The 27,557-nt window shown below is 51.1% G+C and overlaps 9 protein-coding genes across 9 annotated transcripts; 4 read left to right on the plus strand and 5 right to left on the minus strand.

Moving 5' to 3' along the window:
- Positions 1-181: 181 nt before the first annotated feature.
- On the plus strand, positions 182-6,774 carry PpBr36_04477 (uncharacterized protein; the record flags this gene model as incomplete). The annotated part of the gene is made up of 8 exons (XM_029891637.1): positions 182-283; positions 373-588; positions 669-694; positions 808-1,020; positions 2,552-3,438; positions 3,515-4,123; positions 6,497-6,619; positions 6,710-6,774. Exons 1-8 carry the CDS (start codon positions 230-232, stop codon positions 6,772-6,774), a joined length of 2,193 nt encoding a protein of 730 aa, XP_029750201.1. The 5' UTR covers positions 182-229.
- PpBr36_04478 (uncharacterized protein) lies at positions 4,880-5,439 on the minus strand (the record flags this gene model as incomplete). Its single annotated transcript, XM_029891638.1, has 3 exons — positions 4,880-4,971; positions 5,067-5,193; positions 5,290-5,439. The coding sequence occupies 3 exons, from the start codon at positions 5,437-5,439 to the stop codon at positions 4,880-4,882; spliced, it is 369 nt and encodes a 122-aa protein (XP_029750190.1).
- Positions 6,775-7,384: 610 nt separating the features above from the next.
- Positions 7,385-8,644, minus strand: PpBr36_04479 (uncharacterized protein; the record flags this gene model as incomplete). Its single annotated transcript, XM_029891639.1, has 3 exons — positions 7,385-8,137; positions 8,228-8,538; positions 8,611-8,644. The coding sequence occupies 3 exons, from the start codon at positions 8,642-8,644 to the stop codon at positions 7,385-7,387; spliced, it is 1,098 nt and encodes a 365-aa protein (XP_029750203.1).
- Positions 8,645-9,461: 817 nt separating this feature from the next.
- On the minus strand, positions 9,462-11,574 carry PpBr36_04480 (uncharacterized protein; the record flags this gene model as incomplete). The annotated part of the gene is made up of 7 exons (XM_029891640.1): positions 9,462-9,793; positions 9,849-10,598; positions 10,677-10,922; positions 10,984-11,097; positions 11,209-11,329; positions 11,390-11,475; positions 11,544-11,574. 7 exons carry the CDS (start codon positions 11,572-11,574, stop codon positions 9,462-9,464), a joined length of 1,680 nt encoding a protein of 559 aa, XP_029749333.1.
- Positions 11,575-13,174: 1,600 nt separating this feature from the next.
- On the plus strand, positions 13,175-14,730 carry PpBr36_04481 (uncharacterized protein; the record flags this gene model as incomplete). The annotated part of the gene is made up of 4 exons (XM_029891641.1): positions 13,175-13,429; positions 13,625-13,748; positions 13,816-13,965; positions 14,057-14,730. Coding segments are annotated over 4 exons (1,203 nt in total), but the record flags the coding sequence as incomplete, so codon positions are not given.
- A 1,481-nt stretch (positions 14,731-16,211) lies between these two features.
- Positions 16,212-20,662, plus strand: PpBr36_04482 (uncharacterized protein; the record flags this gene model as incomplete). The annotated part of the gene is made up of 5 exons (XM_029891642.1): positions 16,212-16,421; positions 16,544-16,588; positions 16,675-16,963; positions 17,055-17,963; positions 18,021-20,662. 5 exons carry the CDS (start codon positions 16,212-16,214, stop codon positions 20,660-20,662), a joined length of 4,095 nt encoding a protein of 1,364 aa, XP_029749331.1.
- Positions 20,663-21,187: 525 nt separating this feature from the next.
- On the minus strand, positions 21,188-22,785 carry PpBr36_04483 (uncharacterized protein; the record flags this gene model as incomplete). Its single annotated transcript, XM_029891643.1, has 2 exons — positions 21,188-22,023; positions 22,122-22,785. 2 exons carry the CDS (start codon positions 22,783-22,785, stop codon positions 21,188-21,190), a joined length of 1,500 nt encoding a protein of 499 aa, XP_029749332.1.
- A 481-nt stretch (positions 22,786-23,266) lies between these two features.
- On the plus strand, positions 23,267-24,387 carry PpBr36_04484 (uncharacterized protein; the record flags this gene model as incomplete). The annotated part of the gene is made up of 2 exons (XM_029891644.1): positions 23,267-23,353; positions 23,446-24,387. 2 exons carry the CDS (start codon positions 23,267-23,269, stop codon positions 24,385-24,387), a joined length of 1,029 nt encoding a protein of 342 aa, XP_029749329.1.
- A 1,840-nt stretch (positions 24,388-26,227) lies between these two features.
- PpBr36_04485 (uncharacterized protein) lies at positions 26,228-27,439 on the minus strand (the record flags this gene model as incomplete). The annotated part of the gene is made up of 1 exon (XM_029891645.1): positions 26,228-27,439. The coding sequence occupies one exon, from the start codon at positions 27,437-27,439 to the stop codon at positions 26,228-26,230; it is 1,212 nt and encodes a 403-aa protein (XP_029749330.1).
- Positions 27,440-27,557: the final 118 nt, after the last annotated feature.

Consider the following 27,557-nt stretch of genomic DNA (forward strand, 5'->3'; position numbering starts at 1 on the left):
CTTACTTGTACTCACCTATCTGCCTCGAGTGACTGTCTTGACTGTTCCCGAGTTCCATTACTTACTTGTCTCGATTGTTTTGCAATTTGCAATCCTAGAGCTTCCAAATTCCAATATTTGCTACCCTGTCAAATAGAGCAATTTTAGAGAGCTTCTCTTGCACTTTACTTCCCTGCCAGATAAACCCTGTGCCAATCGCCCACCATCAAACCCCCCTCACCACACCAAAATGTCTTCCCCTCAGGATCGCGCGCAGTACTACATTGGACAGCTTGACCGTGAGGTATGAGGACAATCAACTTTTAATTTCCTCCCGCATACTGGCGGCTGCGAGCATGGAACTAACATATTGCCGTTCCCTCGGTCAATTAGCTGTCCAAGTACCCCGCTCTGAACAACCTCGAACGGACGACCGGGGTCCCCAAGGCCTATGCCGTCGTCGGCGTTGCTGTTCTTTACTTCTTCCTGATCGTCTTTAACCTCGGCGGCCAGCTTTTGACCAACATCGCCGGATTTGGTATCCCCGCTTACTACTCGCTCGATGCGCTCTTCAGCGCCAACAAGGAGGATGACACCCAGTGGTTGACCGTGAGTGCTTTGCCTAACTCGCTCGCTTCCCTACCGTAGTGGGAGCTGTATTAATTCTTACTGACTCTTGTTCATTTCAGTACTGGGTCGTTTTCGCCATGTTCACGTGCGTACATGAAGCTCCGTTTCGAGCTGAAGCTAAGCTCTAGACACATATTTTGGGCAATGTGCTACATTGATCCACCCCCTAATGCATTATTGACTAACAAACCTTTGCAGCGTTGTTGAGAGCCTTGTTAGCGTTGTCTACTGGTTCCCCTTCTACTACATGTTCAAGTTCGTCTTCCTGCTGTGGCTCTCGCTCCCGGCATTCAAGGGCGCCGACATCATTTTCCGCTCCTTCCTCGCCCCGACTCTCTCCCGCTACTTTGTGCACTCGCGCCCCGCCTCCAGCAACCTTCGCGCCAAGGCCGACTCTGCCGGCAAAGCCGAGTAAGCTGCTGGAGTTGAGGAGACTGTTTGCAGCTGGAATCAGATGCATGGAAGCGCCTCTGTTCAGCACGCTGGGCTTCTGCGTAGCCTCTAGGGGTTGTTGATCGGATGGGTTTCCCACGAATGCATGCCATGGTAGTTCACGGTCTCTACGACATTGGATGCTTGTCATTAGCACTGCGCTGCAGCGCAACTGATCTTCAAGTATTCAAATCGAGAGGTGTTTGACGAGAATAGGTATGGATGATGACGAGACGGTACAACGGGAGTAATGGGGTATGTAACTTGGTTGCGGTTGAGGTTGAGGTTCAACACTTGATGTGACTGGCTTACCCAAGCAGCTGCCACTTTATTCGTTGCTTCAGCTGGAGTTTTGAAGTTGGTTTTCAATATTGTTTACAAAGACCGATGAAGCCTGCACGTCATAATGATGCTCATGGTAATATGTTTGACCACAGGTGCATGAAGCCTTATGCAGGTAGCCCATCATTTTAATTTCGCTGCACTCACGCGGTGGTGAGGTAATTCCTGGGGAGGCAACCAACACACCTCGGGTACCATAGGGGCCCTGTGTAATAGCTGTTGCGACGCGTCTAAATCTCCAGCGCAAGAGCTCGCATCTTGACTAGCACTAGTACAGAGTACTCAACCAGGCCAGTTGTGAGTGGAGAGTTCTGCAGCCAGCGATTAGTGAGTGATTGCCAAAATTCCATAGGCAAGTCTTTGCTGCCTTGGACCCTGCATGCCCAGGACTCCACAACCCCTGTCAATACAGCTGTCGGTCCCAGCAAGCCGAGACGCTGTGAAACGCCAATTGCGCGTACGTGAGATAGTCGTAAATTGATTGCAATTCAAGTCATCTTCCAACAGCATCGCTGGACGACACGTTTCTCGAGCGAAAATAATCTACATCGCCAATTCAACCATTAAACCTGACAACGACAGGACTTACGCAGTTGCGCGACGGAAGAAAATAGAAACACGAGAATAAATCTAGATTACTTCCACACTAGACGTTTCTACTACTACAGTTTGACGACAACCCCGCGCGCCAGAGAACAGACGACAAACGATAAACGTCCCCAATTGGCAGCGACTCGACCATTCGGCGAAACTCGATCCCATCCAAACCCGAGCTTCCTGGCACGCTCCAACTTCAGAGGAAGGCGCCGAAGCCTTGTAGACATATTTCGGATCACTTTTTCGGTGAAGGTTGGAATAGTCAGCGTCTGCCAATCAAATCTATTGGGTTGCTTGCTTGACTGCTCCCACAGTGGACGCATGTCCTTGCTATGCAGTTGACTTCAATCCAGTCAAGGCTTGCTGCATCCCTCGGAGTCCTCGCCAGTCTTTTGCCGCCACACCTAACCTTTGCTCAGGAATCAAATAACGAAGGACGAGACATACACAATGCCGCTTTGAAACCGAGATTGGCTCCAGCCTATGACCCTGTCTTTAGTTCCATTGACAGGACTATCATAGGCCGAGCCCCAGCTGGGGTTACACCATTGGACAATAATGTACCGCGAAGATTAGAGTTACAACCGGGAAGCACACAGTTCCTTGTATTCGAGAGGCCAGGGGAAGTTCGGACGGAGCTTCGGAGGGATCTTGGCGGGACTCAAGATTTCCCTCAAGAAAACAGCCTACCCCTAGACGGTACAGCCTCATCCGGCGAGCTGGAGAGGCGGCAGGCACCGACACGCTCAATATACATCTCGGCCACAACATGTCAACAACCACAGGCAAAGGCGGACGCTACGGCGCCCGAAATCCCCCAGCTCACGTTGTTCATATCGACAAATAACCCGCGGGAGATCACACAAAATGGCAATTCCAGCGACCCCAACATGACCTGGCGGATATTTGACGAGGGTGCTGCTATGTTTAACATCACCACCTCAGAAAACGTCTTTGTTGGCATCCAAGCACCGGCCCTGCCAAACACCATATCGGGCTCATGGGGGGTTGAGGTTGCCGCCTCGACCGACAAGCCTTACCACGGATACAGCAGCATTGAGACGCGAGATCTGATGTGGATGGATAGCGACGCCTCCGGTGCGCTCATGGTCACGCGGACCGCATCTGGTCTTAGTGAAGGTGATGACCAGGGCCCCTATGAACTGTTTGCCAGTCGGGCTGATGGCAAGAACCGCTCCTTGAGTGGGATCCGTAATTCCTACTGTGGTCTGCAGAATTACGCAGAGATCTCTGCGAAGAAAGGCGGCGCACAGAGTGTAATGGTTAAATCCAGTCTGGTGAAGCGAGCCACCGGCAACATGACAAAACAACAGTTTCACTTGACTGGGCTTCAATCAGGCACTGCGTACGACGGAATTATAGCCACCAAACAAAGGGCGAATTCCCCAGGTGGCGGAGGATTGGTTTTCAGGTCAACGCAGTTCACCACTAGACAAGGTAGGACCCATATCGTCCATTCTGACGAGACCGCTGTGTACTTGATAAAAAGCTGACACGGCTATCTCTTGTGCAGTTGAGAATAGCAGCTGCATGCTCGTCAGTGGGCTTTCATTCTGTAACAAAGTGGCCTACAAGGTACCTGCAAACACGACGGCCTTTCCCAGTCCAGAAGCTCTTGGGAAGGCTTATGACGATCAGGCCAAAGAAATCTACGACAATTTCGAAATCCAAATAGCCCAGGTTCAGTGCGAGACGGAAAATGCACAGATTTACTCACTGGCGCGCACTTGTGACGACTGCCGCGAGGCATACAAGGATTGGCTTTGCTCAGTCTCCATACCACGGTGTGAGGAGGTCAGTGAGAGCAAAGAATGGCTTCACAAGCGCAACTTTGACAACAGTGATGGCCAGCTTGAAACTTTCGAGGCGTCATCACGCAACAGCTTCGTTAACGAACAGATCGTCCCTCGCCCATACAAGGAGCTTTTGCCCTGCGACGAGCTCTGCTACGACCTGGTGCAGAGCTGTCCCCACTCGCTGGGCTTTGTCTGCCCGACACCTCTGTCCAAATATGGGTTCAACCACAGCTACCATATCAGGGAGCAAGATGGACCCAGCGGCGAGTTCAAGTGCAACTTTCCAGACAATGCGCATTTCATCGAGGTCCGCAAGTCGGCAGCCGGTACGTTTAGGTCGCTTACCGGCAACGACCGAGTTTTATCCCACTCTGTCGTAATGTACGGGATTGTCACGGCACTCGGTTTAGCCTTGGTGTAGAGCAAATGCCGACTGAGTGTCGTGTTCACTTATATGATTGAACTTGGGACTTGCTTCGTCGCGATGGCGAAGACACTTTCTTTATATATCATCTATGGGGTGGCTCCACAACAACAGACCAATGTCCTATATCCTCTGAGCATTTTCTGCCTGTTTTAGCGTCATAACTCATCTCGGATCTGTGGTCTGTAAATATTTCTTCTAACTGTCTTGCAGATATGGTGGCACTTTGGGTACAGCGTTGGGTGGACTCAACATGATTTATCTACCACCTTCATGTTTCGAAGTCACAGAGTCTTGTTTGAAATATATTACTTTAAGACTAAAAGCAACAATTAAAAAAAAAAAAAAAAACGACCATGGTTCGTGGTATGCATGCCAAGTATGAGTCCTGAGCTTTTGGCACACTGCCCAAGATTTCCGTCATTACAAGGATTTGGCTACAGGCTACTGATACTTTTGTGGTGTTACAAATACAGTTACAACCCTATACTGCCATTACACCGCTACCCCATGACAGGGATTGGGTGTTACTTCGGACTGTGGTTCCCATTGTTGTGCTCGAATCCGAACAAAGACGCAGTGGGTGGCTCACTGGCGCTTCACGGGGCGCTTTGCACGCAACCCATAACAAACTGCAACTCTCGTCCACACGAGGCCTTTACCTCTTCCCTGCAACGTTGGTGGCATCCTTGGGTGACTCAACAGGCGCTTGCAAAGCGCTGAGCTGGTCCTCCAGCTTGGCGATCTCAGCTGTGTAAGGGGGGTTTTTTTTTTTTTGTTTTTGTCAACAAGCGTTCTAGGGGCTGGCGTAAAATCTTCGCCCTCGTAAACATCCCTAGACTTACCTTGGCGGTCCCGCGTGATCTCATCCGTCTCCATCTTGACCCAGGCGTAATAAGCGACCTGATAGACAAACATGGCAGAGAGCACAACTTTCAATATCGGCCTTCCAAACGTCTTGTAGAAGCTTCCCTGGCTCTCGAGAATGTGTCAGTGTGAGAATACCGGCTGGGCTTTGCTTCAAAGCATAAGCATGGGGGAGAGTTGCTGGCATCAAAGAAAACATACACTCAATGACGGCTTAGAAGAAGGAGAAGAAGAAGAAGATGATGAGCATCTAATTTGCCGAAATGGTTGTGTCCGGCCAACAGCGGTCGTGGTCCTGAAGCCCGTGACTAGAGGACTCCGGAGAGCCCTCAGAGTGGAGTTTGAAAGCATTTGGAAGCTACCCCTGAGCCGTCTCTCATATGGCCGCTTTTGCAGCACAGCGATAAAAATCACTCTATTTCGATGCCTTCGTCCGTCGGCTAAAGATGAAGATCACACTCAGCTAATGGGCTGCGTGTTTGGAAAGCACGAGTTCCAAGAATTGGCTATTGAGGGCTGGTAGATTTGGTGTCTAAAATTAGGTTCATTTGCTTTCGCAAATCGATTGATTTTGGATGTCTACCGACTACCCGCACCAAAGCGTACCTTGTCCTTGACAAAAGCAGGTACTGCAGGAAAAGCTCTCCAAAAAAGCAGAAGGGTCCGTTTAAAAACTGTGGACATTGACGGTGCGCCGCGCGCGCTTCTCTCGCTCGCTCGCGTGGTTGGCGTCGGCAAGAGATCCGCCGTTCCCACCCCGCACCTAAGGGTGAGAACCACCGACAGGGGTCAGGAGTTTGGCAAGCTTGGGGCCCGGTCCCTTTAATTGAACAAGAGAGAAGTGTCTTCAACTTTGCGCGGCGCGAAACCGTGACGGCTGGTGTTGTGGATTGGAACTTGGTTCATCTCTCTCGTCTTGTTGGCCTCTTCTTCCCGGAAAACAAGACACAACTAAAAACAGATCACCAATCCAAACCCAAAGAAGACAAACAAACCAAAAAAAAAGAGTCCAGATATACCAACAATCTGTCCATTCGCTTTCGCAAAGAGTCATCGCCAACGGCGTTCAAGAACATAAATAAACGAGAAGCAACCACCACCAAATTCGCCCGCCACAACCAAACGTTCCCGTTCGCTTGACGTCGCGCCAACCCGTTATTCCCGTTTTCCCCTCCCTTTATCAACCCATTCCGTACGGTCAACGGCGTTGCCAGGCCCTCCTTCGTAAATCAAACCTCGACCCGATTAATCCCCGGGAGCACACAGCACAATGGTTCGACGGCTCTGCCCCCTTATTTTCCATGACTCTGGAAATAGCAATTGCGACTTGAGTATTGAGTGGCAAAGAGGCTGACACAACGCCCCCTCTTTCGGGCGCATCGACGCAAAAAACAGGCGCAAACACCAGAACAGAGACGACGCAACGCAAAGTTCATCAAGGACCAGGAGGCGCGTCGTGGAAAGTCCGAGTCGGATATCAAGACACGCGGCAAGGAGATCCAAAAGTCGCCCATATCTCCAATCTGGCTGGGTATGATTTTGCTCGACACTCTCCTCTTCCCGCAAACTGCGCCCCGGACCTGTCCCCTCACTGACATAAAACTGCCTTTTCGTGCGCTAGGACTTCTCGGCTTCGTCATCTTTGGAGGTCTGGTCTTCGAGGTCTTGTCGCGCTTCTTCCTCTGAAGGGCACAACGATGCCATGTCACACCGATCCAGACGGGCCATCGTAGCCAAACTTGTCTCGTCCAGGGTATAAAAATTGGCGAATTCGATAGGCGCGGCTTGACTGGTCGGAATTCGAAAGCCCGGTTGATGCTGGCGTGCTGTCACGCTGCAGCAAAGGTGTCTCCTGGCGCAACAGCAAACCCCCATAGCTCCGTACTGGCAAATGGGGACCTCTTCTACCGTCAGTATCTTTCAGACATGAGGCAACAAAAAAATAAAAATAAAAATCATGTATGCCACATGGATAGCAGGTGGACGTTTCATTTTCTTACGATCACGACCTTTTGAGCTCTGGTGGCTCCGTTATCTTACCAAGGGGTGTTCGATTTTTTCATTATTTTGTGTCTTAATAGACACTTCTGGGCCTTGTTTCTTATGAGATATCTGAATTTCATATTTTGTACCTTCGAGTAAGCAACCTCGGCAGAAAATGGACTTTGCTTATTACAACGCAATGGCAAAAGACTTCTGCCTACAAACTCAACAGAGTTGCTGTCAAAGCGTACGAATGATGACATATACAAGGAAGGGTATAGACATTGACGTAACGCTCGAAACATGGTGTTCCTCAAGCCCCTAAACCCCTTTTCTGGCCTCCCATCTCATGCTTCATCTTCATGCCGTAATCAAATTGCCTCTGCAAGTCGTCGGCCGACCGATAAGAGTCAGCCTTGCCCCTTGACGTGCCAGTAGACGCCGACGCCGCCTCGTTCCCTGCTTTCTTGCCGCCCAAAAGTCTCATGAACTTGTCCTGTCTTGAGGCGCCTCCCTCGAGACCGCTCACATTCCATTGCTCAGCTGCGCTGGTGCGGGCGTGCCTTTTCTCCATTACCCCGGAAGCTTCGGCAGTAGTTTCATCCTTTGACTTCGATTTCTTCGACTTCTTATCGTGTGTTGTATCGTCCGCAGAGGTGGCCACTGTTCCCTCCGACTCAGCCGCTCTCTTGCGCTTCTTTTCTTCCTTGCGAGCCTTCTTGGCCTCCTTTTTGTCTTGTGAAGGCACCCCATCTGCAGTCGGCTCCACATCGCGCGCATCTGTTTCCTTCACTTTCGACTTGTCCTTCTTGACTTTCTTTTTCTTTCCACGCACGCTGTCCTCATCGACGGATTCTGATTCTTTGGCTTCCTCTGTTTCTGGTTTTGATGCATTGGTAACCTTGCTGTTTTTGTCATCTTTCTTAGACTTTTTGCTCTTTTTCTCCGACACAGGCTCTGGTTCCGCCGAGGAATCAGCGTCAGATGTCGACTCGGTGTCTGATTCAGAGTCTGATCCGCTGCTGCTCGATGAGTCCACCTTGCTTGTGTCCTTGTCATCCTTTGCCTTATTAGAAAGAGTGAGAACAAATGGTCAGGTTGAGAATTCATCAGAGCGAGGACAATAAGTGAGGACTGGGGTAAGATCCACACATACATGGACTTGGGCGGCCATCTCCTCATATGCAACCCTGGCCTTCTCTGCATCTTCCAGCAGCTTCAGACCCTCCGCCTTGAGCTGCTCGGCGCGCAATTTTAGGCGCAGCATCTGCCGTTCCCTCTTCCCCTTGCTGGATGTGGTCTTCTTCTCTACGCTCGCGCTGGCATCAGCCTTCCCATCTGTCAATTTGAATGCTTGCTTTGCCTTGAGCTTGCGCTCCTTCTTGGCCTGGGCCTTCAGTTCTTTCTTTTCCTTGCGCATTGCGGCTCGTATAAGCCGCTGGGCCTCCTTTGACTCGAGACTGGCAGCTGTTTCGAACAGCATATGTCAGCAGCACGTACGGGCAGAGAGCTATGGAGCTCTGACTCGAAGAGACCTACCCTTGAGTCCCTCGGGAGCTTTGTCAGGTGACATTTTGTAATCCTTCTTGACCTTTGAAGAGGCACAATGCCCCATAGAAAACCCAAACAACCCCCGGAAGGAATATCAGGCGCTTTGAGGTTGTCGGGTATGAAGTGTAAGTACTTGGCCTATTAGATAGTCCATCTGTCTCGAGAGGGTCGCGGGGAGAGTGTTCTGCCGGGCGGTCTGTCAACTTTTTTCTGGGCCACCCGATAAGGCAACCCGATAACCCGGCGATATATCACAGACGAGGTCGGCAACTAACAAGCTATAAATAGTAACCTAACGTGAACTTGGAAGAGATATAGATTTTGCCATGTCTGGTGACCACATACTGCATGCCGCTGGATGAAAAACATGCCATCTGCCACATTTGTTTCTGCGCCGATGGCAAAACTCGAAGGAGGGCAAATGTTCAATTTGGTCACCAATAGTCTTCCGCTCAATCGTCCTCCAGCAACATGTCACCGATCAAAGGCTTTCTGCCGATACACAGCAATGAAACAAGACACATATGTAGACCCAAGAACTTCCAACTCATGTCAGGTCGCCTTTACATGCTAAATGGACGTTCTTTTTACGCCATCCTCCAAAATAAAAGGGTATACCGCCGCACGGGCGAGACTATTATAAGAATGAGGGTATGACCTGACCCCTGCTCTGAATTTACAAGGGCAAGTAAACAGAAAAAAGATAAGCATACGCCACGAACACCGCGCCCGCCCAATGTCCAGAGGATGCCAGTATGATTGGTGGTCCTGATCCCTTGAACCTCAACCATGCGGCCGAGAACCGCGAAAAATATACAAATGAAAGTCCAGACTGTCTTTTAGCCTTCGATGTGTGACTTCGAGTTGCCGAGCCCCAGGAGTTCCAGGCAACGTTGGCCCAAATTGACCACTTCACCTTCGTCGTCGTCGTCGTATTCGTTGTCAGAATCGACCGGTTGGTTGGCTATCCCCTTGATCATCTCCACAATGTCCTCGGACTTGCCCACCTGGGCCACGAGCTTCTTGTCTTCTGACTCAAGTAGCTGTAGTAACGTCCACATCGCAATATGTTGAAATGTAGCGTCGCCACTTGCTAGAAACCTGCTCAGATACCCGTGGATGCCACCAGCGGGCTCCGTCCAACACTGAATGAACATAGAATAGTCACCCACTACCATGGCACATCAGTAAGGGCAGGTCTAACGGATGATTTTCCAACGACATACCTTTTGATGATAGATTGCCCAGCGCCGCCGCACTGTTTCCCTGAACCTCGACGCTTGTAGACTGCGTCAGCGGCAGAAGTACATCCATGACTCCCAGGCTCAGCAGTATCAGCTTCAAGTCATCAGCAAGAGCCAACACCGCGATAGCGGCAGTCATTTCCGATTGCACTGTGCTGGGTACGTCGAGAACGAGTTGCTTGCATTTCTGCACAGCACCTGCTTCGAGGACCAACTCCTTGTTGCGGTCGGAGCTCGCGGCGAGATTCCTCAATGTAGAAATGGCGTGGCATTGTATTTCTTCGTTGTCGGTTGACCCGAGCAAGTCCACCAGAGGCTTCAAGAAGCCAGCCTCAATGATTGGCGATTCATTCAGCGGATGAATCGATATATTCCGAATGCAGGCCACAGCAGACAAGATAAGAGGCAGGTATGACGATTGCAGAAGACGAAGGAGTGGGGTGAGACCATTCGCCCTCACGATGTCGAGCTGATACTTCTCGTCCGACGCCAGATTTCTGAGAGCAAGCGCTGCTTGACACTGAACCTTCGGTGACGATGACTCCATCAGGGCGACAAGCGACTGTATGAGCTTGGGCTCAGTTTGTGCCAGCTTGGCGCGGTTTGTAGCATCGACAGCAATGTTACTCAAAGCGGTTGTGCAGTAGTACTGCACGTCGACGTCAGACGATGTCAAAAGCTGGACTAGAACTGGTATAGCACCGGCGTTTACCAGCTGTTGCCGGTTTTCATCTACAGAGTAGGGGAACCCATCAGTCAACTTATCAAAAGACACTTCACATCATATAGACCAATGGAGGAGCGACCAACCTGAGTGAGTCATGTTGAGGAGTGCACCTGTGGCGTTCCGCTGGACGCGCATATCTTTGGACTTGGCAAGGCGGGTGAGAGGGCCAAGGGCCCCAGACTTAGCAATCTTGGCCTTGTTCTCTTCATGTGTCGCCAGGTTGGTAATGCATCCGACGGCGTTGCATTGCACCTCGACATTTGAGGAGCACATTTGCCTGATCAACGGGTTCAGACCTCCGAGAGCCACAATCTTGACTTTATTCTCCGCTTTATGCCACAGCAGGGTCAGTAACAGGCTTGAGATGCCAGGACAGGCCGCACTACTCACGATTAACCGCCAGGTTGCCTAACGCAGCACTTGCAGCCCGTTGCACTTCAAGGTCATCGCTGGCCAGAAGGAGAAGGATCGGGTGAAGAGTATCGCGGTCCACCTCGCGCACATCTAGATTCAAACAGTTAGCGCCAGGCACACATAGAGCTCACTGCAACCAGCGCTCGATATCTTCATGCGCCATCCCATCTTTCGGTGCCGCCAAGGTCATTTTCTTCGCACCTCTTTCTGTAATCTCTGCAAAGGTCAAACTGGCGCTTCTTTGCAGATCCAGATTATCCGAGTATACGAGCGTGCTCAGTGCCCTCAGGGGCTCGCCTGAGAAAAAATCGGTCTCATTTCGCTGCGGTAGTAATTCAGTATCTGACATCTACGTGTATCGAAACGAAAGGGATCCACGCACGTGTTCGAGATAGGTAAGAAGGTCGGCGACGGCCTCTCGCTCGTTATCTGCAAGTGCAGGTTCGTACAAACCCTCCCTGGCGGCCCCTACGTAATGTCAGCGAGATTTTTCGCGAACCCGCAAATCTAGAGTGACGCGGTTGGGAAGGCCATACCTCCGCAGCATGATGAGCTGCAAACACCCATTTTTTCGTTCTCTGTATTATGAATGATCTCGATGCTGTAGAGGTTGAATCGGTTCGATATGGACGAAGTCGTGATGCCGAGGAATTCGACTGGGTTGATCAGCCGCCTTGCGCAGCCCAAGCTGGCCGGCCAACAGAAAAGAAAAAAAGAAAAAAAAAACCACAGATCCTCTTGCTAATCCGGGTCAAAGCAAAAGAGCGTTGGAGCTAGTAGACGGAATGGCAAGCCGGTTGACGATGAAATATCGGCTGCGATGGTTGTTGGTCTGGGTTTGTTGGCGATCAGAAATGACCTTGTTCATTGATTGCATCACAAAACATTGATCCTTGAAGCTGCATCTCTGCTCCCAATCCAAGAGCGTGTTGGAGTTGGAGTTGGTTTGGAAGGTGCGGATGACGCCGCAAAGGTCCGTGCACCGAGGGTGATCATTCGGGCTATTGCTGCAGGTGGTGGTGCCACAGTGCCACAGTGTTGTCGCTGTTGCTAGGCCAAGGGATGGAGCCTATGGAGGCACCTTGGATTTGCAGGGTTGGGCCTGCTTCGATGCCTCCCCATCGCATACCTACCGGCAGGGTGAGGTCCACCGCGACCCTCCATGTTGCCAAAATAATGAATGGCCTGCATGGGTGCTAATCCATTCATAAAGGCAGCAAGTCTGCATTACCTTTCCAATCTGACATATCGGTTCCTATTTGGACTCGCTACCTCCTTCACCCCAGTCTATTCAGGCACACAAGGTAGTTACATGTACCTACCTCCTTACCTAGGTAGGTAGCTTGCCGACCTCCGCTCCATACCATTTGGACGGAAGTGCCGGTAGCCCAGGTCCTTCCGATCTGGCAACGTCTCAAAGTAACCAATAGGTAGGTATGCATTAATGGGAATAAACGACAGAGGAAAATGTTGTAACAAGGCTGGGCTGGATACAAAGCTAGCAGCAAGTAATCCTTATCAGAGGATGGCTAGCGTGGACATGAGCTACGAGCAGTTAGACATTGGACAATGGTCAAGCCGAGGCTGTAACGTAAAAAGCTTACCTGGAAAACAAGTATGCGCATATTACATCAAAAGAGGTACCTAATTAATATACACTTCCGGTTTAAGGTGCCCGAGATTTTGTGTGGGTTACGCCGTCCGGACCGATTGCAATGATTAAGTTAGTTGGTTGATCGGGCCTTAACACATATACCACGTAGATACTGTCCGAATAAGAAAAAAAGAAAAGAAAAGAAAAGGAAGCCAAATTCAGCAATTCTGGGGAAGGCCTGAAAGCGGACCTGCTTGAATGTACCCAGCACAGTTAGAATAGCCGACTGGATCTTATCGTGGAGGTACCTCTCACCTCTTGGGAATGGACCCGCCACGTCTGGTCCACGCGAAGCTTGCAGAGGGGTAAACTGGGCAGACTCGCCCTACGCATGCATTAATCGACCGTGGATCCATGAACTCCAACTGTTTCTATCTCTTCTTCCAAACCACCTCCAGTTACTATCTCGAATCAATTTGTAAGAAAAAAAAAAAAAGAAAAAAGAACAAGTCGATTCTATTCCATTCCGCCTGGTGTTTTGGCCGCAGCCGGTGCCAAAGCGCCCAATCCAGAGCACCCCTCCCGATACAGCATGCTGGATATTGTTCCACAAACAACGCTGTGATGGATGATGTGCCTGCAGCTCCGGGCAATGGCAAAGCCAATGGGCACGGCGCCGCCCCTCCAGAGATGCCAGTCGCCGCTATCGGTCACGAGCTCCCATATGTCGCACCTTCTTCCTACCTTCGTCCCAAACCTCAAAGTCGCAGCACCATGCTAGAATCACAACCTTCCGGGGTTCTGGATAGAGATCAAATTCAAGGCCTGGTCAGTCTCTACATTTCTCTTTGGCATGCGCGCGAAGAGACGATCTTTTCGCTCTGTGCCGCCGCCCGCAACCGGGTAGCTCGTTCATGCGCGCAAACAATCGTATCACTTTGGCTCCTTGGGCTAAAGAAAGATGGCCTGGCGATATAATCAGATGAAGGATCATGTATGCTGACTACGCACGCGGTTGTGCAGAATGGCATCCGCGAGTTCCTGAAGATCAGGACAAGCTATGACGTCCTTCCTCTATCCTTCAGGCTCATAATACTAGACCAAGACCTGCTCATCAAGAAGAGCCTCAACATCCTAATACAAAATAGTAAGCGGAGACGCTCCCATCATTGTTATGGTACGGCGGTCTAACAATACCCTTTGCCCAAACGCAGGTATAGTCTCGGCACCACTTTGGGATTCCAAAAACTCGACATTCGCTGGTCTCCTGACCAGTACCGACTACATCAATGTCATTCAGTACTACTGTCAATATCCCAGTCGACTGGACGAGGTGGACCAGTTTCGATTGAGTAGTCTTCGAAGTCAGTAACCCGTCCTGTGATTGGGCCATAGTAATTCAAACTCTCCCGTGTCCTTGTAGAAGAGCTAACAAGTAGCCTATGTACATGGTAGAAATTGAAAAGGCCATCGGTGTAATACCGCCTGAGACGATATCAATCCACCCCATGCGGCCGCTTTACGAGGCCTGCGTCCGGATGAACGCTACACGCGCACGGAGGATACCACTGATCGATGTGGATGACGAGACAGGCAGGGAGACGGTTGTTAGCGTCATCACACAGTATCGAATCCTGAAATTCATTGCGGTCAACAACGAAAACTATTCGCAGTTGCTGCGCAAACCGGTTCGCGAATGTGGCTTGGGCACATATGAGAATATCTTGACGGCACGCATGAGCCACAGCGTATTAGACGTTATCAATCTCATGGTGTCCTACAGCATCTCGTCTGTTCCCATTGTGGACAAGGATAATCGCGTAATCAACGTTTTCGAGGCAGTTGACGTGATACCCTGCATCAAGGGGGGTGTCTATGACGAGCTGACAGCTACGGTGGGCGAAGCACTCGCACGGCGGTCGGATGATTTTCCAGGAATCTACACCTGCTTTGAGGACGATCGTCTGTCCTCCATATTCGACACTTTACGAAAGTCTCGGGTGCACCGTTTTATCGTGATTGACGATCAAACCCACCTAAAGGGCATCATCTCGTTATCAGACATTCTCAAATACGTGCTTGGCGACGAGGCGGAAGAGACAGACGGCTCCAAAGATGGCAGGAAGTGAAAGGGATTTTGAGCGGCTGCCGCGGCATTTTTCATTGCATGGATGACGATGATAATGATGACGGAATTTTCCTACCTGCTCTTGTTACTTACGATTGGAGGCAAACTTTCACTTGACGGGTTTTGATTTGTTCGCATTTACAAGGCGTCTCGGCCAGCGCGACAGGGGAATGGATAAGGTACTTACCCAGGTACTCCCTTTTGGCGCATATTTGCTTTCTCCAGTCTACTTCCACCTGGATTCTTCTATCTATCTCGTCTTCGTGTTCTGTTCCCCCTCCCACATCTTGATTCAAACTTTCTTCCTTTCCTTGAGCTGTCACCGATTAGTGGCCTTGGTGAGGGTGGCTTTCTGAAAATGACTGGGGGGCTCTGATGGGCTAATGTTTGTTTCTGAAGGTGATTGCTTTTGAAGCTTTGGGTGATGCGGCTGCAGAGGCTCACCCGGGGGTAATTATTTCTGGGAGGCGCACAATAAGACTGTGATGTGTCTTTTTTTTTTTTTTTTTTTTTTTTTTTGCGATTTGCGTTCGTGCTCATGATGGTCTTTTTGGTAAATCTCTGTTCATATTGGGAGCAGATCGGGTCAGCGTTTGCTACTGTATTTGGACCTGGTTTACTGCGTTTCTACACGAGATAATCCATGTAAGTACCCGAATCTGCCCTGTTTGTTTGCAGATAGCTGTGTTTGGCAGCTCACCCCAGGTAGACTATCCTCCTTGGTACCAGAGACAAAGTCAGTACCACGGTCTTGAGGAAACAGACCAATATTCCCTTGGGTAATTTGAAACTAACATTTGGTGAAATATTAGCCCGGTTACGGAAGGGAAAGTGAGGTCCAAAGCACCTTGGCTTCCCATTAGGAAGGAGCGGGAGCTTGAAGTCTGCTCCAAACACAGGGCAGACCTTTGACCATTTTCTACCTACCTAATCCACCACTGCATTTCCCCCCTCTCGTTTGCACTTCTTGACTTTGGCAGATTGGAAACCTGATTTTACCGCCTGCGTTTATTCTTGCTGCTCTGATATGCTCGCTGAGCGTGAGCGAAAGCAAAAGACTCGAACTTACGGCACATACTATAATCGAAAGCTTGCATCTTCATTTCAGCGCCTACCTATTTGGAATACCTACATAACTACCCTGCAAACTCGCATATATCATTCTTTGTTTGTCTTGTCCGCCAACCTCTTCACATACTGAGTGCGGGCTGTTCCAGCTTATGGATCCTGTGGTGAGCACATTTCGGACACTTCCACCTGAATCTCCGTTCTTTCCCAATACAAGGAAGGATAACTCGACTTGCAAGCAAACTGGTTCTGCCTAATCGACCTCTGACAAACGAGTTCTGCAGTGTCTCAAAGCAAAGAGAATGAAACCTGGGCTCCACGCATAATCTTTTGCATCACGTCGCACATGCACTACACAACACAAAGCTTTCATTCGTTTCGCTTCCTGTCAGACTTGATCACAGCAGAGATAGAATGGAGACCCTAAGACCTACGCGGTCTGGGCTACCAGAGTCCCTTACTGCTGGCAATCTGCCGTCGCTTTTGGCGCCACTTGCCTTCCGTCAAGAGCTGAGCAGCAACACCTGGGCCTCTTCGACCGCAGACATGGCTCTGCTCTCTGACAACGACGAGATCAGCGATCGCGATGCACTTATTGAGGATTACAACCGACTATCCAAGAAGGTCAGTCATGGTCTTTTGATTCTGCCATTTTTTCCCTTCTTCTTCTTCTTCTTCTTCTTCTTCTTCTTCTTCTTCTTCTTCTTCTCAGTAACAGCTAACGGAGAACTCCTTTGGATTTCCAGTATGGTGTCCGTCTCATGGTGCCAGATGACTACAATTCTGGCCCTGTAAGTCTGTCCATCAAAGACGTTGATGAAAATGAGGACTGCGAATACAATAAAATGACAGTGCTGGCCACTGACAGGCTCTTTAGTGCACTATTCCACAGTCTGGAAAAAAGAAATGGTACTCTCGAAGGCGCGGGTCCTCAACCCGTTTGCCCAGCGCGAAGTCAGACAAGTCAATTACTCACAGACCGAGCTTAGGGGACCTGCCCTCTCGCCATGAGGCGGTCAAGCAGGATTCTGGCACAGACAAGAGCTTGCAAGGACTCGTGAGATTGACCGGTAAATGCTTCCTGCATCTGCCGGCAGAATACGCCCCGGGCTCACTTATTATTCCAACATGTCTACGGGCAACATCTCAATATCTGGTGCAGCATGGTATGCCACTTCCACCTCTCAAACTTGAACTATGCAGCGGCCTTGTCACATCAATGGCCACCTGCTCACCGACTGACTTCCCCAATCACAGGCTCTACAGCACGCGGTATTTTTCGGGTCCCCGGATCTGTCCGCGCCGTGGCTGCGCTATATGACTATTACTTTGCAAACACTGAGCCAGGGGGAGGTACGATCTCAGGTACCGTTCGCACACCCAGCTTGCCGATACATATTGAATATGGTGTACATGATGTTGCATCAACCTTCAAGAAACTGCTCGGTGGCCTTCCCGGGGGAATACTTGGCTCGCTCTCAGTGTTTGACGCCCTCGTAGCCATCCATAGCCACTTCAACGGTGATCCTGAATCCAACAGGACCAGGCAGACTAAGCTGCGGGCACGACTGATTGCCCTTGCTATCGGAACTCTCAAGTCGCAGTTCCAAAGGGAACTGGTCTGCGCCGTCTTTGGGCTATTGTGCCTGATTGGTCGCACTTCTGAGATGTCCCCACGTGAGGATGCACAGGGTCGGCCGTTGCCAACCTCGGACCTGATGGGATACAATGCACTTGGAATAGTATTCGGCCCACTGCTCGTCGGTGATCTCATTGATCAATACTCTATGCAAGTAGCAGAACCTGGCGCAGGGTTAATCCTACTCCCGGCCACCCCAACCATGCGCAAAGATAAGGCAAAACGAAGAGCAGTTTCTGAAGGAAGGCCTGTTACCCCAGTCACGATTGACAAGATTATAGTGGCCAACTCGATTGCTGAGATGCTAATCGCCAACTGGCGAGAGGTCGTGAGACACATGAAGAGCTTAGGTGTGATCCACAAAGTCGTTGCTGGCCAGTTGCAAGGAGAGTCCTCACAGAAGTCTTTGAAGACGTCTATATCAGAACCTTCTCTTTCCGAAAAAGCGAGCCATACCTTGGAGGGTGAAGTATCTTCTATAGCCAGGGCTCCTCGGGTGCGCAAGAATAACAGCTCTGTCTTGACGGGTAAGTTTGCATTATCAATGAGGTCCATGTTGGCAGGATGACTAACTTGATTCTCAGGGATAAAAACAACAACAGGACGTAGTGATCAAGAAGAGACGACCGCGAAAAGCCTTACCGTTAAGAAGCGTCGTCAAAGTTCGAAGCCGCGTACAGTTGTTTTCGCCAATTCACCTGTGCTAACCAGCGCGCAACTGGAATTGCCTTCCTCAAGTACCAAAAAAGAACTGGCCAAAAGGAGACCACATGACATCGTTTTGGTGCAGGACGAAGGCCTTTCACTACGAGGCAGTGATGACAGTGGCATAGCTGTACCGACCCCCGCCTCGACTCGGGCATCGGCTCGGATGTCAACAGCATCAGTCACCTTCATGACCCCAAACTCAGAAGACCGCAAGATGAGCCGCAGAGCTTCAAGTGCGCAGCCAAGCGCCTCTCCATTTGGCAGCCCTGATGGTTCAAACATGGAAACACCCGCACAACCTTCAGATATGGCGAAGGGTGCTACTCCAACGACAAGCGGGATATTGTCCAAGGCTTCCCGTGCTATAGCCAAGTTTACCACTGCGCATCGAGGAAGCCGCGTTGCGAGTCCTCTCTTTTCTGAGATTTTGACACCCAGAAAAAGCTCTGACAGCGGCGTGCGCAGGAGTCGGTCAGCGCGTAGCGAAAGCTCTGGCTATCAAAGCAAGCACGAGGGACGTCCTTCATATGGCGCCGCGGATGAACAAAAATTGACAATCAACATTACTCCTGCACCAGATCAAAGTATAAAATCGTTCAAAACTCGAGTTGTGACTGAGGCCGGTCTTCTGAAGAATGGAGCCGCCACCCAGATGAACGGGGCAGGTGACGATCAAAGAACTGGAGATGCCGAGCGTACTTTTGATATAACCGGGAGCGCAAGGCTTGTGCCTCGAGCTCAGGTGGACGAAGTGATCAGCCCTGCCATGGTCGGCCGAAGTAATGCTATCAGACAGAACCGACGTTCCATAGGGCAAAACTCAAAGCTTGCTAGCGGTGATGAGATTTTAGCCCACGAAGTCATCATACCGGATAGTGGCTCAAGGAAACCAAAGGCTGCTGATAATTTTCATATGAGACATGAGGATGTCAATGCGTTACGAGATCGCGGCTCACCGACACCGTGTCACGAAGATATGAAGAGGCGGGTTAGCAGAAGCAAATCCAAGCCACTTGCTGATGACCAAGAAAATTTGACCCAGCACAGGCCGGTCGGGGTCCTCGTCAATTCACAGAAGATAAATGGCACCGGAAACTCGAGGGCTTCTAGTCTTGGCCGAGCCGTCGATATGACAGGAAGGTTTGCAGATGAATTCGATGGCGCAAGACATCTTTACCCACATAGCATCGCTCGCACCGAGTCCATAAGCAGCAAACCCTCAATTCAGGATCACTCAAAGCAAGGTGTGCTAAATGGATCAACGGCCATTCCACCATCTCCCTCATCAGCACCACACTATGCGTCCATACCTGGCACTGGGATGCGGCGCAAGTACGTCTCCGTTAGTGGCGGCAACGTTCGGGCCATGGCCGCCATATTCGAAAATGCTGCCAAAGACGCCAAAACATCTTCGGATCGACAGGATACTGCACCGGCGACTGAGTCCAACTCCCAAGTGGTGCATGTCGCAGGTTCGGGAAACGTACTGCCACAGTACGTCAGAAACTCGACGCCTACAACCTCTCTGCGAACAACAAAATCTTGGATATCTGATGATTTGCCTTTCACAAACAAGAGATCGCCATTTGTCTCGTTCGGAGCCTCTGTCGGGTATGAGGCCGACGTGGGGGATGATACCATCGATACAGGGCTGCCTGACAATGGCGTGCTTTTTCCAAAAGGCGATGGTACGACCGAGATGATAACGGCCTCTCAGCCACCAGCGAATGTTCCTGTCAGGCACCCGTCGAGAAACAAGAGCGAATATCCAAGCAGTAAAGCCCCAAGGGCATTCAGGTTGTCTGACGGATCCACTAATAACGGACGCTCATTTACCTCGCCCCTTAGCAAAAGCAGCGAGGGCTCAGCACGCATTGACGCACTCCAAGCAGACATATATGGCCTACAAGAGCAACTAGCCGCCAAGGCAAGTGAATGCGAGCATGTGCGCTCGGAGCTCTTGGAAGCCCAGAGCGCAGTCGCGTCTGCTACCACAACTGCCAGGGCAATGGACACGTTGACAGCGCAGCTGAGACAAGCATTTGAGGATGCTAAGCACTGGCGCAATGAGGCAGGGACATGGAGAGCCCGTGCCGAAGCGACAGAGCGACGTCTTGTTCTGATACGTGGGCAGGTGGCAGACAGTGCCGAAGGCGACACTAGTCCGTTAGTGCCGACCTCGACGGCCATGATGCCGATCAGTAGGAACCGGATGCATCAAGGACTGCAAAAGAAGAGAGTAGCCGGGCCGTTGCGCGAGAATTATGAGTATCCGGAGCAACGGCGGGTCAATAGTAGAGGCGGTTATGGCGATATAGTTGGCCAAGGCAGCGAGTGCGACTGGCAACTTGACGATCGTTGGCAGCGCGAAGACTGGCGTGTCGGGTTGGATGACCCGACATTGACGAGAAGCGGCAAGGCGATGCCCAGCAAGGAACAGAGTGGAGACAACAACCGAGAGTGTGGCGAAACGCAGGGAATTCGTTTAGTCGGAGCTGTCGTGGATGACAGGAGATGATGTGATTAACTTGGGGCGGCGACCATGAGGTGAATTTGGCAGCTTCTACGACCAAATTAGGAGCTTCCGAGCTGTGTGTGGGTTTGAGTGTCAGGGGAAGCAAAGAAGAGGCATGTGTTGTGAATGGAGGCAATAGAGTTTTTTTTATCTATTTATTTTGAGTGAAAAGGGGACATAGGATGATTGTGTGAGGATTCAGTGGGACTGGTTGGAAACGTTTGGTTTTGCTGCCATTAATTCAGACATTTAGAAACGACTCTGTTTTATTCCATACCGCACGCTGGGACGGTCTTTGGTCGAACGTTTGGAGCAGACAGAAGCACTGTAACCTTTTATATTACATGCACGGACAACTAAATAATCCAGCAATCCAGATAAGCTTTGGCTAGCATGTAGCGGGCCAGATCCTTTTCTATCTTTCTTTTGTATTTAACAGTATTATACAAGAAACACATAAGTACAGCTGGATCCCGCAGGCAACTGCCGAGCGGGCCCAAGTTTGCAATACACACCGCGCCGAGTTGCCTACTTGACAAACTTGCGCTTGGGCGTGGCGATACGGTGGGTGTACTTCCACAAATGCCTGTACTTGGGACCCTGCCTCTTGGCCTCCCAACCACGAGGGCCGCGCTCGGGCTTCATCGAGTGGACGCGGGCGTGCTTGAACTCAATGTCAGCACCGGGGATGTTGTTGCGGGCCATGACGTCGGCCGTGTAGTCGTCCCATTCCGTGCGGAAGATGTTGAAGCCGACAGGCTCAAGGGCTGGGAACTTGTCCTTAAGTGACTTGATGGAGAACTTGTTGGGGTTCTTGGCCGGGTCCGGGTCGCTGGAGCGGATGTAGGCCTCGCGCAGCTTGGCCACGTCGATGACCTCGTTGTTCTTCTGCTCCAGGATGAAGATTGACAGGCGGTGCTTGGGAGCACCCTTTTGGGAGAAAGGAGGCAGCCAAGGAACGGCGAGGTGCTTTTGTTCGTCGCGAATCATCATCAAGGGAATGGCTTTGGTAGTCGGGTCAATGGGGATGTTGGCGGCCAAGAAGTGGCAACGGCGGGCGAAGCCGTCCTTGTCGACGACCGGAACATCGCTGTCAATGACAGCCACGGTCACAAGACGCTCACCCTTGTTGAAGACCTGGACGCGCAGGGTTGGGGGCTTCTCCGAAGTCAAGCTATCGACCACGGTGCCGGGCGGGGTCTTACGCTGGCGAAAAGACATCTGGACGTCCATGACAGGCTCAAACTTGGGGAGAAGATCGGGAATGATGGAGAACTGCTCGATGCGCTGTTTGATGATGCGGTAGGGGAGGCCACGCCACTTCTTCTCAGCCAGATGGCGGTACACGGGCTTGTTCATGTCACCTGCGAAGCGATACTTGTCAGCGAGAGGAAGACCAAAGTTGCCGTTTGGGTTTTCAAGTCCATCCGTCCATCCGCCGTCGTCCGTGGATGATACATACCCAGGCCGTCTTCAAATCTTCTCTTGACTTCCGGGTCGTTGATGTCGGCCTGAACCTTGAGCATATTGAGGTACTCGCGCATGCTCTCGAGCCTCATCTGCTTGATACGATCACCACCGGTAACCGTCTCCGGGTCCCTGGCCTCGAGTGCCTTGATCTTGGCAGCCTCGCGCAGGATCTGGCCAATCTTCTCCTGCCTGTCGGCGTGGAGGACCTTGCGGGCCTCCTGAAAGCATTGAAACGGCAGCTGCGCAAAGGGGATGCTCTGGTCGGCGATGGCGATGGCGGCCTGCTTACGCCGTGAGCCAACCATGGGGTCCTTGGGTGCTAGTTTTGGTGCGTCGGTACTGGCTGCGGGTAGGCTATCGCTGCTTCCACTTCCTGCCGAAGCTGCCTGGCCTGCGGCGGAAGCGGGAGGTGGTGATGGTGCTGCGCCGGTCGACGCTTCGTTTGTCCTTGCTGGTGGTGTTGGGGATGTTTGTGCAGGACTGTCATTCTTCATTTCTTGCGGTGGTATCGTCGTGGTGTTCACATCATCCCTCCGCCCAGCAGTGCTTGAAAAGGAGCGAGATGCCATGGGTCTCGATGGGGTGGCCATGGCCAGATGCTGCCGAGGCCGCAGACATCTCGTCACCGTCCTGCCGACCTGCTGGCACCTCGACATGGCTGCAGAGGTGTTCCTGTCCGGTTGGGGCGGGCAGGAATGAAAGATGACTGATTTTTTTTTTTATTGTTGTTGTTTTCGAAGGTGTTGTTTTTCCCACCTCCAGGTACCGTACCTAGACAAATTTCAAGACGCGAGCTCTGAATTCAATGCCTGTCGTTCTTGTCAAAAATTTGGAGATGGATTAGATAGCTCCACTGGCAGCCAGACAAGGGTAAACCCGATTTTGATTGGTCTAGAAGCCGCCGGCTGCCCCACTGACGACGCGAAAAAGATGCAGCACTGTCTGTGCTTCATCGATGGTAACTACCCCGAAAGACAGCAGCCAACATTTTTCCCGACATAGCGACAATAAGGCTGTTTCTTATAAGCACCACAAAGACTACGTCGGTGCGCCGTCAGAACAGAAGACTCAAAAGAGGCTCTGAAAGAGCGTATTTATTGAGGTGTACGTGCGGTTTGCTGCACAACGGCCTTCGCCATGGCCGGCAAAGGCGTCAGATGCCTCAGCGAGGCCATGAGAATCATGAGGATATCTTCGTCATTATCGTCAGCCAGGCAACCAATCGTAAGTGTTTTTGACTGGAGGGGCTTTTTTTATCTTTTTTATCAATCAAAACTGCAGCCCAAAATACTTACTGACTGAGAATCACCGTGTAGAACTGGACAAAACCTCTGGCATCATCAGTGTCGAGCCGGACAATGGCTACTGCTTCCGACCCAACCCCATTCAAGACCAAGCTGCTCAACGGCGGAGCCGACCAAAGCTCGGCAGCGTCAACGCAACCGATTTGGACACCCCCATCGGAAATTCCAGTGACAATCTACGACTTTCCGAGCCTCGAGCCCCTGACCCTGGAGGCATGGCCAACCAAACATCTTGATCTCCCCTTTCGTCGCGACCTCCTCCATCTTGCCGTTACGTACGAGGGCGATGCAACCAGGCAGGGTACGGCATCGTCCAAAACGAAGTGGGACGTCCACGGCTCCCACCGTAAAATGGCTCCTCAGAAGGGCATGGGTGCTGCCCGTGTAGGTTGGAAGCAGTCGCCCCTGCGTCGCGGAGGAGGCAAGTCCCACGGTCCGCACCCGCGCGACTTCTCCACGCGTATGAACCACAAGGTCTACGATCTGGCATGGCGCACTGCGCTCTCCTACCGCTACCGGCGCGGCGAGCTGTTTGTGGTCCGTGACGGAAGCCTCGACATGCCGCTGCCCGTAGACTTCCTGGCCCTGGCCGCCGAGGGCAGGCTCGGCCGCGAGCTTGAGGACGGTTTCGTCGACCGCATCGTTCGCGAAACCCTCAACCCTTTAGGGTGGGGCAAGGAGGGTGGGCGCTCGACGTTTGTGGTGGCCTGCGACAAGGCAGCCCGGCCCAACCTGTTTTCCAGCCTCGACATCGCCCAGAAGGAGGCGCGTGCTCTTGAGGTCGACGACGTCGACGTCAAGGACATCCTGGAGACGGGTCGGATCGTGATCGAGCGGCGTGCTCTGAAACGGCTCATCAGGGAGCACCAGAGTGATCTAGTGAGCCGCATCGTCATCAACGGCTCCAGGGTCACAGGACCGCTAGCCGGGGCTACCAGGACCTTGGTTGAATGAAGCGACGGGAGGCGTGGCGGATAGCAAGAGTTGAGAGGGAAGAAATAAGAATACCTTTCTCTCCGGGAACCAAAAAAACAAACATATAGTTTGACGCATGTAAGATGTATGTATCTGCTTTGTATGTACAAATAGTCGATAGAGTGTGGAATATTGTCATCAGTCCAAGCCTGGGTGTATAGATATTTGCTGCCTTGGTGCATTTCTACAACGTAAATATGTTGCTGGTTTCTTTGGTACTGTATCGGCTAATGTCTTCGGCCATAATAGATTATTACAATATGCCTACACCTACACTCGGTTGGCCATGTCACGCTGATATACTATGGCCCTTTGTTCGATTGAAGCGAAGAAGAAGAGAAGAGAAGAAAGAAAGAAAAAAGAAAAAAAAAAAAAAAAAGCTTCTCGTAAATTTTTTTTCAAAGCCCCTCGAATCCCAGTATTTAGGTTGCAGGAATTATTAGTGTCACTTTGTAGTTATTTATTCCTATCTCACGTCCTCGATGGAACATTTTTTCTTTCCAGCCCATGCAACATAGTTGTTGGGCTTGGCAGCTTCCCGCAATCCCAATTGTGACCCTTGATATGTTGACAACATGTTCTAGAAGATCAGCCAGCCACGTCAAAAACACAGAGGTGTACAAAAAGCGTCCAACCACACCTTGGCATACTTTAAATGTTGCTCGGCTGGACCTGGCAGCGGGGTGAGGGACTTTTTTTTTTTTTTTTACTGGTGAAATGCGTAATTACTATGCAATATCTGTATCTTTCTTCCCGTTTGCTCCGTTTTTTTGAGTTTATTATTTGCAGTTTGTTTCTATTTTTACTCGCTGTACCTGCTTGCCTATTTGCCTTTGTCGGGTTCACTCCGGACCTTTTCTTGCAGCCGTTCGCTGTACGTGCTGGGGGGCCACAGAACTACGAGGAGTGGTTGTTCCGATCTCCACGAATCGGACCGCCGGTTATTGTCGGTGGTTTGACCAGTTGCGCGGAGCCGGAGCCAGCCTCCGTTATCTGGTCACTGTCCAAAACTCAAAAACCACCCCTCGTCCTTATTTCTTATTTTATTTTTGAGATCAGACCTCCCCAAGTCTTGGTTCCGTCTTGTCAATCTTCTTCTTTTTTTCTGTGCTCGATAATTACCGATTTTCTTTCTGCTTTCTTTTTTTAAACCGGCAAACCCAAAGTCTACGACGGAAATTTGGCTTGACAGCTCAATCCTACGGGGACTTCATTCCTAGCCTACGAGGCACACAAACACGCATGATTTTCGCAATTCAGAATGTAAAATTGGTATGACGTAAGTACAGACATGTTACCCCTGGGACATTGAAGCCAGTTTGTGACCATGCTCATTAGTTACCTAGCTAGATCTATATACTTCGGTTCCAGAAAATAACAACTCTACCTTGAGCAATTCTCCGCTGGTGAGCTAGTCGACTTCAACTTCTTGACAAATCTTTTCAGAAATCCCACCTCCAATACAATGTCATAAGTCATGTAATACATCATTTGCCCGTGCAAGGCTAAAGAAAGAAGAAAAGAAGGAAAACCAGACAAAGCAAAAAACAAACAAAAAAGATGAGGCAAACGAACGCCGAGATGACCTCCTCACTTGGGGGCTTTTTTTCATTTTTTTTTTTTTTTCATGCAGCATCGGCGCTGTGGTGAGACGAGTCTTCAAGCAGACAATCGCTGCATCCAAGATAATCCGATTGGGACTGTTTAATTGACAGGCAGGCAGGCTCATGCTCATGCCAACCGCGACACAAGATGGTAGAATTTGCTGTCATATGGGACATTCCCACCCACCTGTGTCTTGCATATCAAAGAAGAGACCCTAGCCTTCTTCGTTTTCTAGAGGGTTCATGGTGTTGAACGAGGGGACTATGGGGGAGGTTTGGGCAGAGCCAACGGGATAGACCGGGAGGTCCATGGGCGAATTCCATGCGCTCTCGGATACTGAATGCGACGATCGACATCGTACCGGTACCCCAGCTGTCTGCGATGAGCCGGCACTTCCTTGCCTCGAGCGTCTCGAAGTCGCCATCATACTCTCAGATAACGAGCTTCGGTGCGACGAGATAGTTGCCGTCGTAGGCGCGACCGATTCTATGAGCTTCTCGTAGGTCAACCCACCACCCTGCTCTCTCATGGCGCGCTCCTTGCTTTCCCGAACGAAACGTTGGGCTTCAAACTCGAGCCAATTGTCGATCCTGGGATCCTTACAGGACGCGTGGTCCATCAGGTGGTTCTTCATGCTGTTTGACTCATTCAGCAACCCCTGAGCTTCCGTCTGGAGGGCGTGGTTTGTGGTTTCGAGCTCGACACACTGCTCCTCCAAATCTTGGACAAATTCCTTCTTTTTCTTTCGGCACTTGAGAGCTGCAACCCTGTTCCGCTCTAGGACGGTACTGCGCTTGCCGTCGTCATCGCCGTCGGCGTCCGGAGACGTCTTTCTGGACCTGGTTGTTTTTGTCACGGCCGACCCAGCCGTCGCATTGCTTTGGGTCCTCTTTTTCTTCTTGGCAGGAGGGTCTGGAATGGGCGAGTCTCCTGGACCAAACGAGACGGACCTGGAAGATCTCGAACGGGAGGACTTGCTCTGCGGCCTTCCGACGGTCGGAATGCAGCTTGTGTTACTTCCACTAGAGTTTGTCGTGGTCAGGGACGGCACCCGAGAGCTTGATGGTTCTTCGCCAGACGCTGTGGCGAGGAGCCCTGGATCAACTGCGGTCAAAAGAGGTGCCGGTGGCGCCATGGTGTAAGGGTTTATTCCGTAGCCCAGTCCACCGTTGGTGGCGCTTGCCAATCTCTGCGACGCCATGGTCTGCGCTTCGAGGAAGACGGTAGGATACGGATCGTCCCCTTGGACCTGATTCTGCGTTTTCCCCGAGTCGGCAAGGCCTGTAATGCCCTTGAAGGACGAGTGAAAGGACAATCCCTCTGACGCACTGTGAGGTGCAAAGGTTGTAGGAAGGATGTTGGAATAAGGGTCCAGCCCGGGGTCCATGTCGGGCATGCTATCCTCGGCGAATTTGTGAGAGTTCATTAATGCGACTCCTTATCTTCCTCCTCCACAGGCGGGCGGGTAAGTGTCAATTCGGCGATCGCGACAGACGGCTGTTTGTATTGCACCGTGTCGGTACTGAATGCCGTGCGAACGGAGG

This window comes from Pyricularia pennisetigena, chromosome 6 (assembly GCF_004337985.1).
Source record: "Pyricularia pennisetigena strain Br36 chromosome 6, whole genome shotgun sequence".
Lineage (NCBI taxonomy): Eukaryota > Fungi > Ascomycota > Sordariomycetes > Magnaporthales > Pyriculariaceae > Pyricularia > Pyricularia pennisetigena.